Genomic DNA, 19,868 nt, shown 5'->3' on the forward strand with positions numbered 1-19,868 from the left:
TAGATCCCATGAGGGTTAGCCTGTCTTCCTGCAGTATATCAGCCTTAGATCCCATGTGGGTTAGCCTGTCTTCCTGCTGTAGTTCTGTCAGCCTTAGACCCCATGTGGGTTAGCCTGTCTTCCTGCAGTATGTCAGCCTTAGATCCCATGTGGGTTAGCCTGTCTTCCTGCTGTAGTTCTGTCAGCCTTAGACCCCATGTGGGTTAGCCTGTCTTCCTGCAGTATATCAGCCTTAGACCCCATGTGGGTTAGCCTGTCTTCCCGCAGTATATCAGCCTTAGACCCCATGTGGGTTAGCCTGTCTTCCTGCAGTATATCAGCCTTAGACCCCATGTGGGTTAGCCTGTCTTCCTGCAGTATATCAGCCTTAGACCTCCTGTGGGTTAGCCAGTCTTCTTGCAGTATATCAGCCTTAGACCCCATGTGGGTTAGCCTGTCTTCCTGCTGTAGTTCTGTCAGCCTTAGCCCCCATGTGGGTTAGCCTGTCTTCCTGCAGTATGTCAGCCTTAGACCCCATGTGGGTTAGCCTGTCTTCCTGCTGTAGTTCTGTCAGCCTTAGACCCCATGTGGGTTAGTCTGTCTTCCTGCTGTAGTTCTGTCAGCCTTAGATCCCATGTGGGTTAGCCTGTCTTCCTGCAGTATATCAGCCTTAGACCCCATGTGGGTTAGCCTGTCTTCCTGCTGTAGTTATGTCAGCCTTAGACCCCATGTGGGTTAGCCTGTCTTCCTGCAGTATATCAGCCTTAGACCCCATGTGGGTTAGCCTGTCTTCCTGCTGTAGTTCTGTCAGCCTTAGACCCCATGTGGGTTAGCCTGTCTTCCTGCTGTAGTTCTGTCAGCCTTAGACCCCATGTGGGTTAGCCTGTCTTCCTGCAGTATATCAGCCTTAGACCCCATGTGGGTTAGCCTGTCTTCCTGCAGTATATCAGCCTTAGATCCCATGTGGGTTAGCCTGTCTTCCTGCTGTAGTTCTGTCAGCCTTAGACCCCATGTGGGTTAGCCTGTCTTCCTGCTGTAGTTCTGTCAGCCTTAGATCCCATGAGGATTAGCCTGTCTTCCTGCAGTATATCAGCCTTAGACCCCATGTGGGTTAGCCTGTCTTCCTGCTGTAGTTCTGTCAGCCTTAGACCCCATGTGAGTTAGCCTGTCTTCCTGCAGTATATCAGCCTTAGACCCCATGTGGGTTAGCCTGTCTTCCTGCTGTAGTTCTGTCAGCCTTAGACCCCATGTGGGTTAGCCTGTCTTCCTGCTGTAGTTCTGTCAGCCTTAGATCCCATGTGGGTTAGCCTGTCTTCCTGCAGTATATCAGCCTTAGACCTCATGTGGGTTAGCCAGTCTTCCTGCAGTATATCAGCCTTAAACCCCATGTGGGTTAGCCTGTCTTCCTGCAGTATATCAGTCTTAGATCCCATGTGGGTTAGCCTGTCTTCCTGCTGTAGTTCTGTCAGCCTTAGACCCCATGTGGGTTAGCCTGTCTTCCTGCAGTATATCAGCCTTAGACCCCATGTGGGTTAGCCTGTCTCCCTGCAGTATATCAGCCTTAGACCCCATGTGGGTTAGCCTGTCTTCCTGCAGTATATCAGCCTTAGACCCCATGTGGGTTAGCCTGTCTTCCTGCAGTATATCAGCCTTAGACCTCCTGTGGGTTAGCCAGTCTTCTTGCAGTATATCAGCCTTAGACCCCATGTGGGTTAGCCTGTCTTCCTGCTGTAGTTCTGTCAGCCTTAGACCCCATGTGGGTTAGCCTGTCTTCCTGCAGTATATCAGCCTTAGACCCCATGTGGGTTAGCCTGTCTTCCTGCTGTAGTTCTGTCAGCCTTAGACCCCACGTGGGTTAGCCTGTCTTCCTGCTGTAGTTCTGTCAGCCTTAGATCCCATGTGGGTTAGCCTGTCTTCCTGCAGTATATCAGCCTTAGACCCCATGTGGGTTAGCCTGTCTTCCTGCTGTAGTTATGTCAGCCTTAGACCCCATGTGGGTTAGCCTGTCTTCCTGCAGTATATCAGCCTTAGACCCCATGTGGGTTAGCCTGTCTTCCTGCTGTAGTTATGTCAGCCTTAGACCCCATGTGGGTTAGCCTGTCTTCCTGCAGTATATCAGCCTTAGACCCCATGTGGGTTAGCCTGTCTTCCTGCTGTAGTTCTGTCAGCCTTAGACCCCATGTGGGTTAGCCTGTCTTCCTGCTGTAGTTCTGTCAGCCTTAGACCCCATGTGGGTTAGCCTGTCTTCCTGCAGTATATCAGCCTTAGACCCCATGTGGGTTAGCCTGTCTTCCTGCTGTAGTTCTGTCAGCCTTAGATCCCATGTGGGTTAGCCTGTCTTCCTGCTGTAGTTCTGTCAGCCTTAGACCCCATGTGGGTTAGCCTGTCTTCCTGCTGTAATTCTGTCAGCCTTAGTCCCCATGTGGGTTAGCCTGTCTTCCTGCAGTATATCAGCCTTAGATCCCATGTGGGTTAGCCTGTCTTCCTGCTGTAGTTCTGTCAGCCTTAGACCCCATGTGGGTTAGCCTGTCTTCCTGCTGTAGATCTGTCAGCCTTAGATCCCATGAGGGTTAGCCTGTCTTCCTGCAGTATATCAGCCTTAGATCCCATGTGGGTTAGCCTGTCTTCCTGCTGTAGTTCTGTCAGCCTTAGACCCCATGTGGGTTAGCCTGTCTTCCTGCAGTATGTCAGCCTTAGATCCCATGTGGGTTAGCCTGTCTTCCTGCTGTAGTTCTGTCAGCCTTAGACCCCATGTGGGTTAGCCTGTCTTCCTGCAGTATATCAGCCTTAGACCCCATGTGGGTTAGCCTGTCTTCCTGCAGTATATCAGCCTTAGACCCCATGTGGGTTAGCCTGTCTTCCTGCAGTATATCAGCCTTAGACCCCATGTGGGTTAGCCTGTCTTCCTGCAGTATATCAGCCTTAGACCTCCTGTGGGTTAGCCAGTCTTCTTGCAGTATATCAGCCTTAGACCCCATGTGGGTTAGCCTGTCTTCCTGCTGTAGTTCTGTCAGCCTTAGCCCCCATGTGGGTTAGCCTGTCTTCCTGCAGTATATCAGCCTTAGACCCCATGTGGGTTAGCCTGTCTTCCTGCTGTAGTTCTGTCAGCCTTAGACCCCATGTGGGTTAGTCTGTCTTCCTGCTGTAGTTCTGTCAGCCTTAGATCCCATGTGGGTTAGCCTGTCTTCCTGCAGTATATCAGCCTTAGACCCCATGTGGGTTAGCCTGTCTTCCTGCTGTAGTTATGTCAGCCTTAGACCCCATGTGGGTTAGCCTTTCTTCCTGCTGTAGTTCTGTCAGCCTTAGATCCCATGTGGGTTAGCCTGTCTTCCTGCTGTAGTTCTGTCAGCCTTAGACCCCATGTGGGTTAGCCTGTCTTCCTGCAGTATATCAGCCTTAGATCCCATGTGGGTTAGCCTGTCTTCCTGCTGTAGTTCTGTCAGCCTTAGACCCCATGTGGGTTAGCCTGTCTTCCTGCAGTATATCAGCCTTAGACCCCATGTGGGTTAGCCTGTCTTCCTGCAGTATATCAGCCTTAGACCCCATGTGGGTTAGCCTGTCTTCCTGCTGTAGTTATGTCAGCCTTAGACCCCATGTGGGTTAGCCTGTCTTCCTGCAGTATATCAGCCTTAGACCCCATGTGGGTTAGCCTGTCTTCCTGCTGTAGTTATGTCAGCCTTAGACCCCATGTGGGTTAGCCTGTCTTCCTGCAGTATATCAGCCTTAGACCCCATGTGGGTTAGCCTGTCTTCCTGCTGTAGTTCTGTCAGCCTTAGACCCCATGTGGGTTAGCCTGTCTTCCTGCTGTAGTTCTGTCAGCCTTAGACCCCATGTGGGTTAGCCTGTCTTCCTGCAGTATATCAGCCTTAGACCCCATGTGGGTTAGCCTGTCTTCCTGCTGTAGTTCTGTCAGCCTTAGATCCCATGTGGGTTAGCCTGTCTTCCTGCTGTAGTTCTGTCAGCCTTAGACCCCATGTGGGTTAGCCTGTCTTCCTGCTGTAATTCTGTCAGCCTTAGTCCCCATGTGGGTTAGCCTGTCTTCCTGCAGTATATCAGCCTTAGATCCCATGTGGGTTAGCCTGTCTTCCTGCTGTAGTTCTGTCAGCCTTAGACCCCATGTGGGTTAGCCTGTCTTCCTGCTGTAGATCTGTCAGCCTTAGATCCCATGAGGGTTAGCCTGTCTTCCTGCAGTATATCAGCCTTAGATCCCATGTGGGTTAGCCTGTCTTCCTGCTGTAGTTCTGTCAGCCTTAGACCCCATGTGGGTTAGCCTGTCTTCCTGCAGTATGTCAGCCTTAGATCCCATGTGGGTTAGCCTGTCTTCCTGCTGTAGTTCTGTCAGCCTTAGACCCCATGTGGGTTAGCCTGTCTTCCTGCAGTATATCAGCCTTAGACCCCATGTGGGTTAGCCTGTCTTCCTGCAGTATATCAGCCTTAGACCCCATGTGGGTTAGCCTGTCTTCCTGCAGTATATCAGCCTTAGACCCCATGTGGGTTAGCCTGTCTTCCTGCAGTATATCAGCCTTAGACCTCCTGTGGGTTAGCCAGTCTTCTTGCAGTATATCAGCCTTAGACCCCATGTGGGTTAGCCTGTCTTCCTGCTGTAGTTCTGTCAGCCTTAGCCCCCATGTGGGTTAGCCTGTCTTCCTGCAGTATATCAGCCTTAGACCCCATGTGGGTTAGCCTGTCTTCCTGCTGTAGTTCTGTCAGCCTTAGACCCCATGTGGGTTAGTCTGTCTTCCTGCTGTAGTTCTGTCAGCCTTAGATCCCATGTGGGTTAGCCTGTCTTCCTGCAGTATATCAGCATTAGACCCCATGTGGGTTAGCCTGTCTTCCTGCTGTAGTTATGTCAGCCTTAGACCCCATGTGGGTTAGCCTTTCTTCCTGCTGTAGTTCTGTCAGCCTTAGATCCCATGTGGGTTAGCCTGTCTTCCTGCTGTAGTTCTGTCAGCCTTAGACCCCATGTGGGTTAGCCTGTCTTCCTGCAGTATATCAGCCTTAGATCCCATGTGGGTTAGCCTGTCTTCCTGCTGTAGTTCTGTCAGCCTTAGACCCCATGTGGGTTAGCCTGTCTTCCTGCAGTATATCAGCCTTAGACCCCATGTGGGTTAGCCTGTCTTCCTGCAGTATATCAGCCTTAGACCCCATGTGGGTTAGCCTGTCTTCCTGCAGTATATCAGCCTTAGACCCCATGTGGGTTAGCCTGTCTTCCTGCAGTATATCAGCCTTAGACCTCCTGTGGGTTAGCCAGTCTTCTTGCAGTATATCAGCCTTAGACCCCATGTGGGTTAGCCTGTCTTCCTGCTGTAGTTCTGTCAGCCTTAGACCCCATGTGGGTTAGCCTGTCTTCCTGCAGTATATCAGCCTTAGACCCCATGTGGGTTAGCCTGTCTTCCTGCAGTATATCAGCCTTAGACCCCATGTGGGTTAGCCTGTCTTCCTGCAGTATATCAGCCTTAGACCCCATGTGGGTTAGCCTGTCTTCCTGCAGTATATCAGCCTTAGACCTCCTGTGGGTTAGCCAGTCTTCTTGCAGTATATCAGCCTTAGACCCCATGTGGGTTAGCCTGTCTTCCTGCTGTAGTTCTGTCAGCCTTAGACCCCATGTGAGTTAGCCTGTCTTCCTGCAGTATATCAGCCTTAGACCCCATGTGGGTTAGCCTGTCTTCCTGCTGTAGTTCTGTCAGCCTTAGACCCCATGTGGGTTAGCCTGTCTTCCTGCTGTAGTTCTGTCAGCCTTAGATCCCATGTGGGTTAGCCTGTCTTCCTGCAGTATATCAGCCTTAGACCTCATGTGGGTTAGCCAGTCTTCCTGCAGTATATCAGCCTTAAACCCCATGTGGGTTAGCCTGTCTTCCTGCAGTATATCAGCCTTAGATCCCATGTGGGTTAGCCTGTCTTCCTGCTGTAGTTCTGTCAGCCTTAGACCCAATGTGGGTTAGCCTGTCTTCCTGCAGTATATCAGCCTTAGACCCCATGTGGGTTAGCCTGTCTTCCTGCAGTATATCAGCCTTAGACCTCCTGTGGGTTAGCCAGTCTTCTTGCAGTATATCAGCCTTAGACCCCATGTGGGTTAGCCTGTCTTCCTGCTGTAGTTCTGTCAGCCTTAGACCCCATGTGGGTTAGCCTGTCTTCCTGCAGTATATCAGCCTTAGACCCCATGTGGGTTAGCCTGTCTTCCTGCTGTAGTTCTGTCAGCCTTAGACCCCATGTGGGTTAGCCTGTCTTCCTGCTGTAGTTCTGTCAGCCTTAGACCCCATGTGGGTTAGCCTGTCTTCCTGCAGTATATCAGCCTTAGACCCCATGTGGGTTAGCCTGTCTTCCTGCAGTATATCAGCCTTAGACCCCATGTGGGTTAGCCTGTCTTCCTGCAGTATATCAGCCTTAGACCTCCTGTGGGTTAGCCAGTCTTCTTGCAGTATATCAGCCTTAGACCCCATGTGGGTTAGCATGTCTTCCTGCTGTAGTTCTGTCAGCCTTAGACCCCATGTGGGTTAGCCTGTCTTCCTGCAGTATATCAGCCTTAGACCCCATGTGGGTTAGCCTGTCTTCCTGCTGTAGTTCTGTCAGCCTTAGACCCCATGTGGGTTAGCCTGTCTTCCTGCTGTAGTTCTGTCAGCCTTAGATCCCATGTGGGTTAGCCTGTATTCCTGCTGTAGTTCTGTCAGCCTTAGACCCCATGTGGGTTAGCCTGTCTTCCTGCTGTAATTCTGTCAGCCTTAGTCCCCATGTGGGTTAGCCTGTCTTCCTGCAGTATATCAGCCTTAGATCCCATGTGGGTTAGCCTGTCTTCCTGCTGTAGTTCTGTCAGCCTTAGACCCCATGTGGGTTAGCCTGTCTTCCTGCTGTAGATCTGTCAGCCTTAGATCCCATGAGGGTTAGCCTGTCTTCCTGCAGTATATCAGCCTTAGATCCCATGTGGGTTAGCCTGTCTTCCTGCTGTAGTTCTGTCAGCCTTAGACCCCATGTGGGTTAGCCTGTCTTCCTGCTGTAGTTCTGTCAGCCTTAGATCCCATGTGGGTTAGCCTGTCTTCCTGCTGTAGTTCTGTCAGCCTTAGACCTCATGTGGGTTAGCCTGTCTTCCTGCTGTAGTTCTGTCAGCCTTAGATCCCATGTGGGTTAGCCTGTCTTCCTGCTGTAGTTCTGTCAGCCTTAGACCCCATGTGGGTTAGCCTGTCTTCCTGCAGTATATCAGCCTTAGACCTCCTGTGGGTTAGCTAGTCTGCCTGCAGTATATCAGCCTTATACCCCATGTGGGTTAGCCTGTCTTCCTGCTGTACTTCTGTCAGCCTTAGTCCCCATGTGGGTTAGCCTGTCTTCCTGCAGTATATCAGCCTTAGACCCCATGTGGGTTAGCCTGTCTTCCTGCTGTAGTTCTGTCAGCCTTAGACCCCATGTGGGTTAGCCTGTCTTCCTGCTGTAGTTCTGTCAGCCTTAGATCCCATGTGGGTTAGCCTGTCTTCCTGCAGTATATCAGCCTTAGACCTCATGTGGGTTAGCCAGTCTTCCTGCAGTATATCAGCCTTAGACCCCATGTGGGTTAGCCTGTCTTCCTGCAGTATATCAGCCTTAGACCCCATGTGGGTTAGCCTGTCTTCCTGCTGTAGTTCTGTCAGCCTTAGATCCCATGTGGGTTAGCCTGTCTTCCTGCTGTAGTTCTGTCAGCCTTAGACCCCATGTGGATTAGCCTGTCTTCCTGGTGTAGTTCTGTCAGCCTTAGACCCCATGTGGGTTAGCCTGTCTTCCTGCTGTAGTTCTGTCAGCCTTAGATCCCATGTGGGTTAGCCTGTCTTCCTGCAGTATATCAGCCTTAGACCTCATGTGGGTTAGCCAGTCTTCCTGCAGTATATCAGCCTTAAACCCCATGTGGGTTAGCCTGTCTTCCTGCAGTATATCAGCCTTAGACCCCATGTGGGTTAGCCTGTCTTCCTGCTGTAGATCTGTCAGCCTTAGATCCCATGAGGGTTAGCCTGTCTTCCTGCAGTATATCAGCCTTAGATCCCATGTGGGTTAGCCTGTCTTCCTGCTGTAGTTCTGTCAGCCTTAGACCCCATGTGGGTTAGCCTGTCTTCCTGCAGTATATCAGCCTTAGATCCCATGTGGGTTAGCCTGTCTTCCTGCTGTAGTTCTGTCAGCCTTAGACCCCATGTGGGTTAGCCTGTCTTCCTGCAGTATATCAGCCTTAGACCCCATGTGGGTTAGCCTGTCTTCCTGCAGTATATCAGCCTTAGACCCCATGTGGGTTAGCCTGTCTTCCTGCAGTATATCAGCCTTAGACCCCATGTGGGTTAGCCTGTCTTCCTGCAGTATATCAGCCTTAGACCTCCTGTGGGTTAGCCAGTCTTCTTGCAGTATATCAGCCTTAGACCCCATGTGGGTTAGCCTGTCTTCCTGCTGTAGTTCTGTCAGCCTTAGACCCCATGTGGGTTAGCCTGTCTTCCTGCAGTATATCAGCCTTAGACCCCATGTGGGTTAGCCTGTCTTCCTGCTGTAGTTCTGTCAGCCTTAGACCCCATGTGGGTTAGCCTGTCTTCCTGCTGTAGTTCTGTCAGCCTTAGATCCCATGTGGGTTAGCCTGTCTTCCTGCTGTAGTTCTGTCAGCCTTAGACCCCATGTGGGTTAGCCTGTCTTCCTGCTGTAATTCTGTCAGCCTTAGTCCCCATGTGGGTTAGCCTGTCTTCCTGCAGTATATCAGCCTTAGATCCCATGTGGGTTAGCCTGTCTTCCTGCTGTAGTTCTGTCAGCCTTAGACCCCATGTGGGTTAGCCTGTCTTCCTGCTGTAGATCTGTCAGCCTTAGATCCCATGAGGGTTAGCCTGTCTTCCTGCAGTATATCAGCCTTAGATCCCATGTGGGTTAGCCTGTCTTCCTGCTGTAGTTCTGTCAGCCTTAGACCCCATGTGGGTTAGCCTGTCTTCGTGCAGTATGTCAGCCTTAGATCCCATGTGGGTTAGCCTGTCTTCCTGCAGTATGTCAGCCTTAGATCCCATGTGGGTTAGCCTGTCTTCCTGCTGTAGTTCTGTCAGCCTTAGACCCCATGTGGGTTAGCCTGTCTTCCTGCAGTATATCAGCCTTAGACCCCATGTGGGTTAGCCTGTCTTCCTGCAGTATATCAGCCTTAGACCCCATGTGGGTTAGCCTGTCTTCCTGCAGTATATCAGCCTTAGACCTCCTGTGGGTTAGCCAGTCTTCTTGCAGTATATCAGCCTTAGACCCCATGTGGGTTAGCCTGTCTTCCTGCTGTAGTTCTGTCAGCCTTAGACCCCATGTGAGTTAGCCTGTCTTCCTGCAGTATATCAGCCTTAGACCCCATGTGGGTTAGCCTGTCTTCCTGCTGTAGTTCTGTCAGCCTTAGACCCCATGTGGGTTAGCCTGTCTTCCTGCTGTAGTTCTGTCAGCCTTAGATCCCATGTGGGTTAGCCTGTCTTCCTGCAGTATATCAGCCTTAGACCTCATGTGGGTTAGCCAGTCTTCCTGCAGTATATCAGCCTTAAACCCCATGTGGGTTAGCCTGTCTTCCTGCAGTATATCAGCCTTAGATCCCATGTGGGTTAGCCTGTCTTCCTGCTGTAGTTCTGTCAGCCTTAGACCCCATGTGGGTTAGCCTGTCTTCCTGCAGTATATCAGCCTTAGACCCCATGTGGGTTAGCCTGTCTCCCTGCAGTATATCAGCGTTAGACCCCATGTGGGTTAGCCTGTCTTCCTGCAGTATATCAGCCTTAGACCCCATGTGGGTTAGCCTGTCTTCCTGCAGTATATCAGCCTTAGACCTCCTGTGGGTTAGCCAGTCTTCTTGCAGTATATCAGCCTTAGACCCCATGTGGGTTAGCCTGTCTTCCTGCTGTAGTTCTGTCAGCCTTAGACCCCATGTGGGTTAGCCTGTCTTCCTGCAGTATATCAGCCTTAGACCCCATGTGGGTTAGCCTGTCTTCCTGCTGTAGTTCTGTCAGCCTTAGACCCCATGTGGGTTAGCCTGTCTTCCTGCTGTAGTTCTGTCAGCCTTAGATCCCATGTGGGTTAGCCTGTCTTCCTGCAGTATATCAGCCTTAGACCCCATGTGGGTTAGCCTGTCTTCCTGCTGTAGTTATGTCAGCCTTAGACCCCATGTGGGTTAGCCTGTCTATCTGCAGTACATCAGCCTTAGACTCCATGTGGGTTAGCCTGTCTTCCTGCTGTAGTTCTGTCAGCCTTAGATCCCATGTGGGTTAGCCTGTCTTCCTGCAGTATATCAGCCGTAGACCTCATGTGGGTTAGCCAGTCTTCCTGCAGTATATCAGCCTTAGACCCCATGTGGGTTAGCCTGTCTTCCTGCATTATATCAGCCTTAGACCCCATGTGGGTTAGACTGTCTTCCTGCTGTAGTTCTGTCAGCCTTAGATCCCATGTGGGTTAGCCTGTCTTCCTGCTGTAGTTCTGTCAGCCTTAGACCTCATGTGGGTTAGCCTGTCTTCCTGCTGTAGTTCTGTCAGCCTTAGATCCCATGTGGGTTAGCCTGTCTTCCTGCTGTAGTTCTGTCAGCCTTAGACCCCATGTGGGTTAGCCTGTCTTCCTGCAGTATATCAGCCTTAGACCTCCTGTGGGTTAGCTAGTCTGCCTGCAGTATATCAGCCTTATACCCCATGTGGGTTAGCCTGTCTTCCTGCTGTACTTCTGTCAGCCTTAGTCCCCATGTGGGTTAGCCTGTCTTCCTGCAGTATATCAGCCTTAGACCCCATGTGGGTTAGCCTGTCTTCCTGCTGTAGTTCTGTCAGCCTTAGACCCCATGTGGGTTAGCCTGTCTTCCTGCTGAAGTTCTGTCAGCCTTAGATCCCATGTGGGTTAGCCTGTCTTCCTGCAGTATATCAGCCTTAGACCTCATGTGGGTTAGCCAGTCTTCCTGCAGTATATCAGCCTTAGACCCCATGTGGGTTAGCCTGTCTTCCTGCAGTATATCAGCCTTAGACCCCATGTGGGTTAGCCAGTCTTCCTGCAGTATATCAGCCTTAGATCCCATGTGGGTTAGCCTGTCTTCCTGCTGTAGTTCTGTCAGCCTTAGACCCCATGTGGGTTAGCCTGTCTTCCTGCTGTAGTTCTGTCAGCCTTAGACCCCATGTGGGTTAGCCTGTCTTCCTGCTGTAGTTCTGTCAGCCTTAGACCCCATGTTGGTTAGCCTGTCTTCCTGCTGTAGTTCTGTCAGCCTTAGATCCCATGTGGGTTAGCCTGTCTTCCTGCAGTATATCAGCCTTAGACCTCATGTGGGTTAGCCAGTCTTCCTGCAGTATATCAGCCTTAAACCCCATGTGGGTTAGCCTGTCTTCCTGCAGTATATCAGCCTTAGACCCCATGTGGGTTAGCCTGTCTTCCTGCTGTAGATCTGTCAGCCTTAGATCCCATGAGGTTTAGCCTGTCTTCCTGCAGTATATCAGCCTTAGATCCCATGTGGGTTAGCCTGTCTTCCTGCTGTAGTTCTGTCAGCCTTAGACCCCATGTGGGTTAGCCTGTCTTCCTGCAGTATATCAGCCTTAGATCCCATGTGGGTTAGCCTGTCTTCCTGCTGTAGTTCTGTCAGCCTTAGACCCCATGTGGGTTAGCCTGTCTTCCTGCAGTATATCAGCCTTAGACCCCATGTGGGTTAGCCTGTCTTCCTGCAGTATATCAGCCTTAGACCCCATGTGGGTTAGCCTGTCTTCCTGCAGTATATCAGCCTTAGACCCCATGTGGGTTAGCCTGTCTTCCTGCTGTAGTTCTGTCAGCCTTAGACCCCATGTGGGTTAGCCTGTCTTCCTGCAGTATATCAGCCTTAGACCCCATGTGGGTTAGCCTGTCTTCCTGCTGTAGTTCTGTCAGCCTTAGACCCCATGTGGGTTAGCCTGTCTTCCTGCTGTAGTTCTGTCAGCCTTAGATCCCATGTGGGTTAGCCTGTCTTCCTGCAGTATATCAGCCTTAGACCTCATGTGGGTTAGCCAGTCTTCCTGCAGTATATCAGCCTTAGACCCCATGTGGGTTAGCCTGTCTTCCTGCATTATATCAGCCTTAGACCCCATGTGGGTTAGACTGTCTTCCTGCTGTAGTTCTGTCAGCCTTAGATCCCATGTGGGTTAGCCTGTCTTCCTGCTGTAGTTCTGTCAGCCTTAGACCCCATGTGGGTTAGCCTGTCTTCCTGCTGTAGTTCTGTGTGCCTTAGATCCCATGTGGGTTAGCCTGTCTTCCTGCAGTATATCAGCCTTAGACCTCCTGTGGGTTAGCCAGTCTGCCTGCAGTATATCAGCCTTATACCCCATGTGGGTTAGCCTGTCTTCCTGCTGTACTTCTGTCAGCCTTAGTCCCCATGTGGGTTAGCCTGTCTTCCTGCAGTATATCAGCCTTAGACCCCATGTGGGTTAGCCTGTCTTCCTGCTGTAGTTCTGTCAGCCTTAGACCCCATGTGGGTTAGCCTGTCTTCCTGCAGTATATCAGCCTTAGACCTCCTGTGGGTTAGCCAGTCTGCCTGCAGTATATCAGCCTTATACCCCATGTGGGTTAGCCTGTCTTCCTGCTGTACTTCTGTCAGCCTTAGTCCCCATGTGGGTTAGCCTGTCTTCCTGCAGTATATCAGCCTTAGACCCCATGTGGGTTAGCCTGTCTTCCTGCTGTAGTTCTGTCAGCCTTAGACCCCATGTGGGTTAGCCTGTCTTCCTGCTGTAGTTCTGTCAGCCTTAGATCCCATGTGGGTTAGCCTGTCTTCCTGCAGTATATCAGCCTTAGACCTCATGTGGGTTAGCCAGTCTTCCTGCAGTATATCAGCCTTAGACCCCATGTGGGTTAGCCTGTCTTCCTGCAGTATATCAGCCTTAGACCTCATGTGGGTTAGCCAGTCTTCCTGCAGTATATCAGCCTTAGACCCCATGTGGGTTAGCCTGTCTTCCTGCAGTATATCAGCCTTAGACCCCATGTGGGTTAGCTTGTCTTCCTGCTGTAGTTCTGTCAGCCTTAGATCCCATGTGGGTTAGCCTGTCTTCCTGCTGTAGTTCTGTCAGCCTTAGACCCCATGTGGGTTAGCCTGTCTTCCTGCTGTAGTTCTGTCAGCCTTAGATCCCATGTGGGTTAGCCTGTCTTCCTGCTGTAGTTCTGTCAGCCTTGGACCCCATGTGGGTTAGCCTGTCTTCCTGCTGTAGTTCTGATAGAAGTTAGCATGTTTTAGGGGTATGATATAAAATTCTAACCTCCCCTGTTATTGTAATGATGAGAAGTTAGCATGTTTTAGGGGTATGATTTTAAATGCTAACATCCCCTGTTATGGTAATGGTGAGAAGTTAGCATGTTTTAGGGGTTTGATATAAAATGCTAACCTACCCTGTTATTGTCATGGTGAGAGGTTAGCATGTTTTAAGGGTATGATATAAAATGCTAACCTCACCTGTTATTTTAATGGTGAGAGGTTAGCATGTCTTGGGGGTATGATTTAAAATGCTAACCTCCCCTGTTATGGTAATGGTGAGAGGTTAGCATGTTTTAGGGGTATGCTATAAAATGCTAACCTCCCCTGTTATGCTAATGGTGAGAAGTTAGCATGTTTTAGGGTACCTTCAGAAAGTATTCACACCCCTTGACTTTTTCCACATTTTGTTGTTTTACAGCCTGCATTTAAAATGGATTAGATTCATATATTTAGTCACTGACCTACACAAAAAAACTAATAATGTCAAAGGAGAATTCTAATTATTTTCTTCAAATTAATTAAAAATGAAAACCTGAAATGTCTTTAGTCAATAAGTATTCAACTCTTCCATTATGGCAAGCCTAAATAAGTCCAGGATAAACATTTGCTTAACAAGTCACTTACTGTAATAAGTTGCATGGACTCACTCGGTGTGCAACAACATACAATTATCTGTAAGGTCCTTCAGTCGAACAAAGATGGAGCTTTTCAATTAGCCGAAATACATGCTAAGAGCCGACAACAACAACAATGCATGTGGTGGTATAAAATTGGGAAAATGTCAATGCCAATTATGAATGATCATCAAAAGCAGACATTGACTATAAAGTTATTAAATACACTGTGGATGGTGTATCAATAACCCCCCCCCCCCCCCCCCCCGATATATAGCCTCCACATTCACTCTGTACCGTAACACCCTGTATATAGCCTCCACATTGACTCTGTACCGTAATACCCTGTATATAGCCTCCACATTAACTCTGTACCGGTTCCCCCCGGTATATAGCCGCCACAATGACTCTGTACCGTAACACCCTGTATATAGCCTCCACATTGACTCTGTACCGTAATACCCTGTATATAGCCTCCACATTGACTCTGTACTGTAATACCCGGTATATAGCCTCCAATTGACTCTGTACCGTAATACCCTGTATATAGCCTCCACATTGACTCTGTACCGTAATACCCGGTATATAGCCTCCACATTGACTCTGTACCGGTACCCCTGTATATAGCCTCCACATTGACTCTGTACCGTAATACCCTGCATATAGCCGCCACATTGACTCTGTACCGTAATACCCGGTATATAGCCTCCACATTAACTCTGTACCGGTACCCCCTGTATATAGCCTCCACATTGACTTTGTACCGGTACCCCCTGTATATAGCCTCCACACTGACTCAGTACCAGTACCCCCTGTATATAGCCTCCACATTGACTCTGTACTGGTACCCCCTGTATATAGCCTCCACATTGACTCTGTACCGGTTTCCCCCTGTATATATTCTCCACATTGACTCTGTACCAGTACCCCCTGTATATAGCCTCCACATTGACTCTGTACCGGTACCCACTGTATATAGTCTCCACATTAACTCTGTACCGGTACCCCCTTTATATAGCCTCCACATTGACTCTGTGTCGGTCGGTACCCCCTGTATATAGTCTCCACATTAACTCTGTACCGGTACCTCCTGCATATAGCCTCCACATTGACTCTGTACCGGTACCCCCTGTATATAGCCTCCACATTGACTCTGTACCGGTACCCTCTGTATATAGCTTCCACATTGACTCTGTACCGGTACCCCTGTATATAGTCTCCACATTAAAAGAATGCTGAACCTAAAGAAACTAACCTCAACCCTCACAGATGGTCTCTCATCTAGTCACTTCCTGTTAAAACAGGACACTCTGACTGACATGACTCAGCAACAGGAAGTTGGCTTCCTCTTTGAGAAAGCAAAGCATTATGGGAGCTTGGAGGACAGACATCATACCACACATACTAACCTAAAACGATCCTCAAATCTCTGAAGCCCCTTAGAACACCTAACCCTAACACAAAACCAGACACTGAACCTAACTCTACATTCATTAGAACCCTCAGGCACCTGCTGTAGAACACTCAGACACTATTTAGAACATTCTGCAATGATTTAGAACATTCAGACACTATTTAGAATATTCCGACTGTATTTAGAACATTCAGACACTATTTAGAACATTCAGATACTATTTACAACATTCAGACACTATTTAGAACATTCAGGGACCATTCAGAACATTCAGACACTATTTAGAACATTGAGACACTATTTAGAACATTCAGACACTATTTAGAACAGTCAGACACTATTTAGAACATTCAGACACTATTTAGAATATTCAGACTGTATTTAGAACATTCAGACACTATTTAGAACATTCAGGGACCATTTAGAACATTCAGACACTATTTAGAATATTCAGGGACCATTTAGAACATTCAGGGACTATTTAGAACAGTGTCCTGCGTTCCATTGACCTTTACTGCATCAATTGTAACGTTGTCACGGTAATGTCACACCAAAGGAAGTGGTGTGTGTGTGTGTGTCAGGCAGAGCTGTAATCCTACCTCTCTGTTCAGCCATGGTCTGTATCGCTTAGCAGTGATATAATAGTCTTTCTATTCTCTCTCCCTCTCCCCTCTTGCTCTCTATAACCTTCCCCCCTCCCTCTCTCTCCCCTCTTCTCTCTGACACAAACGGCTCTCTTTGCTCTCTTTCTTTCTTCCTTCCTTTCCTCTCTCCTCTCTCTCTTCTCCTCTCTTTCTCTCCCCTCCTTCCCTACCTCGCTCTCTTTAACACACACTGCTCTCTCCTCCACCCTTACGCTGCACCTCTATCTATCAACAGGCTCTTTATTAGAACAAGCTGCCAGCCTCCTCTCTCTACCATCCTCCCCCTCTCTCTACCCCCTCTCTCTTCTCTCCTCCCTCTTCCCTCCTCCCCCTCTCTCTACCCTCCTCCCCCTCTCTTTTCTCTCCTCCCGCTCCAACCTCTCAACACTCCCTCCTCTCTCTTCTCTCCTCCCCTCCCCCCTCTCTCTACCCTCCTCTCTCTTCCCTCCTCCCCCTCTCTCTACCCTCCCCCCTCTCTCTACCCTCCTCCCCCTCTCTTTTCTCTCCTCCCACTCCAACCTCTCAGCACTCCCTCCTCTCCTCCCCTCTCCCCTCTCTCTTCTCTCCTCCCCTCTCTCCTCTCTTTTCTCTCCTCCCACTCCAACCTCACCTCAACACTCCCCCCTCTCTCTTTTCTCCTCACCTCTCTCTTCTCTTCTCTCCTTCCACTCCAATCTCACCTCAACACTCCCCCTTTCTCTTCCCTCCTCCTCCTCCTCTCTCTTCCCTCCTCCTCATCCTCCTCTCTCTTCCCTCCCCCTCTCTCTTCTCTCCTCCCACTCCAACCTCTCAACACTCTCCCCTCTCTCTTCTCTCCTCCCCCTCTCTACCCTCCATTAAAATGCAAATCAATTTATAACATTTTTGACATGCGTTTTTCTGGATTTTTTTGTTGTTATTCTGTCTCTCACTGTTCAAATAAACCTACCATTAAAATGATAGACTGATTATTTCTTTGTCAGTGGGCAAACGTACAAAATCAGCAGGGGATCAAATACTTTTTTCCCTCACTGTATAATCATATTTTAACCCTTTCTCTTTGGTGTTTCTTCAATGTTTCCTAATTATTCATTTTGATAGTCTGAAAGTGATTATTCAGCTCTTTTAGTTCCTCAAACACACAGACTGGTTGACTAATAACAAAAGGGGAAGGGTTAAGAAGACAGACAGACAGAGAGATGGTGGGAGAGAGTGAGACAGTCAGAGAGAGTGAGAGAGAGGCAGAAAGATTGAGACAGAGAGGGTGGGTGGGGGTGATGAGAGGGAAAGAGAGACAGAGATACAGAGAGGAGAGAACATTGTTAGTGTCACACCCTGACCTGAGAGATCCTTTATATGTCTCTATTTAGGTTTGATCAGGGTGTGATTTTGGGTGGGCATTCTATGTCTGTTTTTCTATGTTTGGGATTGCTTTGTTTCGGCCTGGTATGGCTCCCAATCAGGAACAGCTGTTCATGGTTGTTGCTGATTGGGAGTCATACTTAGGCAGCCTGTTTTTCCTTTGGGTTTTGTGGGTGAATGTTTTCTGTTTATTTTTGTAACCTCTACTCCTCTACTCCTGCTTTAAGCAGCAGTTTCTGTAGTGTAGTGGTTATCACATTAGACTAACACGCGGTGGCCAGTCGTGTATAGCCGTAGCACCATTTTGATGACCTTTTCTGCCATTTTGAGAAATGGTTCGATCCCACCCAGGGACATGATTATTTATAATACTTATAACACTTAAAACATGATTATATATAATACTTCTAACACTTAAAACATGGATCACATGATAGCACAGTTTACCCTGTTTATTCAAATAAATATTAGAGTTTATTCCCTCAGGATTTGGTACACTGTACTTAAAAAAATAATAATTACATAAAAAGTTTAAGAAAGTTTAATCAGTTTATGGATTTTTTTCAATTCTTTATTATAATAACGTTTATTACCTCAGACAAAATTGTTTTACAGGAGAGGAGGAGACTGACTGTGATTAACTCGTTTTACAGGAGAGGAGGGGACCCACTGTGATTCACTAGTTTTACAGGAGAGGAGGGGACCCACTGTAATTAACTAGTTTTACAGGAGAGGTGGGGACGCACTGTGATTAACTAGTTTTACAGGAGAGGAGGGGACCCACTGTGATGAACTAGTTTTACAGGAGAGGAGGGGAGCCACTGTGATTCACTAGTTTTACAGAAGAGGAGGGGGCCCATTGTGATTAACTAGTTTTACAGGAGAGGAGGGGACACACTGTGATTCACTAGTTTTACAGGAGAGGAGGGGACCCATTGTGATTAACTAGTTTTACAGGAGAGGAGGGGGCCCATTGTGATTAACTAGTTTTACAGGAGAGGAGGGGACCCGCTGTGATTAACTAGTTTTACAGGAGAGGAGGGGACCCACTGTGATTAACTAATTTTACAGAAGAGAAGGGGACCCGCTGTGATTAACTAGTTTTACAGGAGAGGAGGGGACCCACTGTGATTAACTAGTTTTACAGGGGAGGAGGAGACCCACTGTGATTAGCTAGTTTTACAGGAGAGGAGGGGACCCACTGTGATTAACAAGTTTTACAGGAGAGGAGGGGACCCACTGTGATTCACTAGTTTTACAGGAGAGGAGGGGACCCACTGTGGTTAACTAGTTTTACAGGAGAGGAGGGGACCCACTGTGGTTAACCTGTTAGGGCTAGGGGGCAGTATTGACACGGCTGGATAAAATACGTACCCAATTTAATCTGGTTACTACTCCTGCCCAGTAACTAGAATATGCATATAATTATTGGCTTTGGATAGGAAACACCCTAAAGTTTCTAAAACTGTTTGAATGGTGTCTGTGAGTATAACAGAACTCATATGGCAGGCCAAAACCTGAGAAGATTCCATGCAGGAAGTGCCCTGTCTGACAATTTCTTGCCCTTCTTGATTATCTCTATCCATTACAGAGGATCTCTGCTGTTACATGACACTTCCTACGGCTCCCATTGGCTCTCAGAAGGCGGCAAAAAGCTGAATCGTGGCTTTGCAGGCTCTGGCTGAAAAAAAGTAGCGCGTTTGGGTAGTGGCTGGTTACAGTACTGTGAGACTCAGGCGCGTGCCCGAGTCGACCTCATGCTTTGTTTTCTTTCGTCTGTTTACCTAACCGCAGATTCCCTGTCGGAATATTATCGCTTTTTTACGAGAAAAATGGCATAATAAATGGATTTTAAACAGCGGTTGACATGCTTCGAAGTACGGTAATGGAATATTTAGAATTTTTTTGTCACGAATTGCGCCATGCTCGTGACCCTTCTTTACACTTCGGATAGTGTCTTGAACGCACGAACAAAACGCCGCTATTTGGATATAACAATGGATTATTTTGGACCAAACCAACATTTGTTATTGAAGTAGCAGTCCTGGGAGTGCATTCTGACGAAGAACACCAAAGGTAATCAAACTTTTCTAATAGTAAATCGGAGTTTGGTCAGGGCTAAACTTGGTGGGTGTCTAAATAGCTAGCCGTGATGGCTGGGCTATGTACTCAGAATATTGCAAAATGTGCTTTCACCGAAAAGCTATTTTAAAATCGGACACCTCGATTGCACAAAGGAGTTCTGTATCTATAATTCTTTAAATAATTGTTATGTTTTTTGTGAACGTTTATCGTGAGTAATTTAGTAAATTCACCGGAGGTTTGCGGGGGGTATGCTAGTTCTGAACGTCACATGCTAATGTAAAAAGCTGTTTTTTGATATAAAAATGAACTTGATTGAACAAAACATGCATGTATTGTATAACATAATGTCCTAGGTGTGTCATCTGATGAAGATCATCAAAGGTTAGTGCTGCATTTAGCTGTCTTCTAGGTTTTTGTGACATTATATGCTAGCTTGAAAAATGGGTGTCTGATTATTTCTGGCTGGGTAATCTGCTGACATAATCTAATGTTTTGCTTTCGTTGTAAAGCCTTTTTGAAATCGGACAGTGTGGTAAGATTAACGAGAGTGTTGTCTTTACAATGGTGTAAAATAGTCATATGTTTGAGAAATTGAAGTAATAGCATTTCTAAGG

At 48.2% G+C, this 19,868-nt stretch overlaps 1 protein-coding gene across 1 annotated transcript in view; it reads right to left on the reverse strand.

Moving 5' to 3' along the window:
• Positions 1 to 16,012, reverse strand: part of LOC106592522 (ectonucleoside triphosphate diphosphohydrolase 1) — a 216,389-nt gene extending 200,377 nt beyond the window's left edge. Inside the window, exon 1 of the mRNA XM_045687877.2 lies at positions 15,784 to 16,012. Coding sequence (XP_045543833.2) covers positions 15,784 to 15,799 — 16 coding nt within the window. The 5' untranslated portion in view covers positions 15,800 to 16,012. The remainder of the gene's footprint in view (positions 1 to 15,783) is intronic.
• Positions 16,013 to 19,868: the final 3,856 nt, after the last annotated feature.

This window comes from Salmo salar, chromosome 01, assembly GCF_965601325.2.
Source record: "Salmo salar chromosome 01, fSalSal1, whole genome shotgun sequence".
Lineage (NCBI taxonomy): Eukaryota > Metazoa > Chordata > Actinopteri > Salmoniformes > Salmonidae > Salmo > Salmo salar.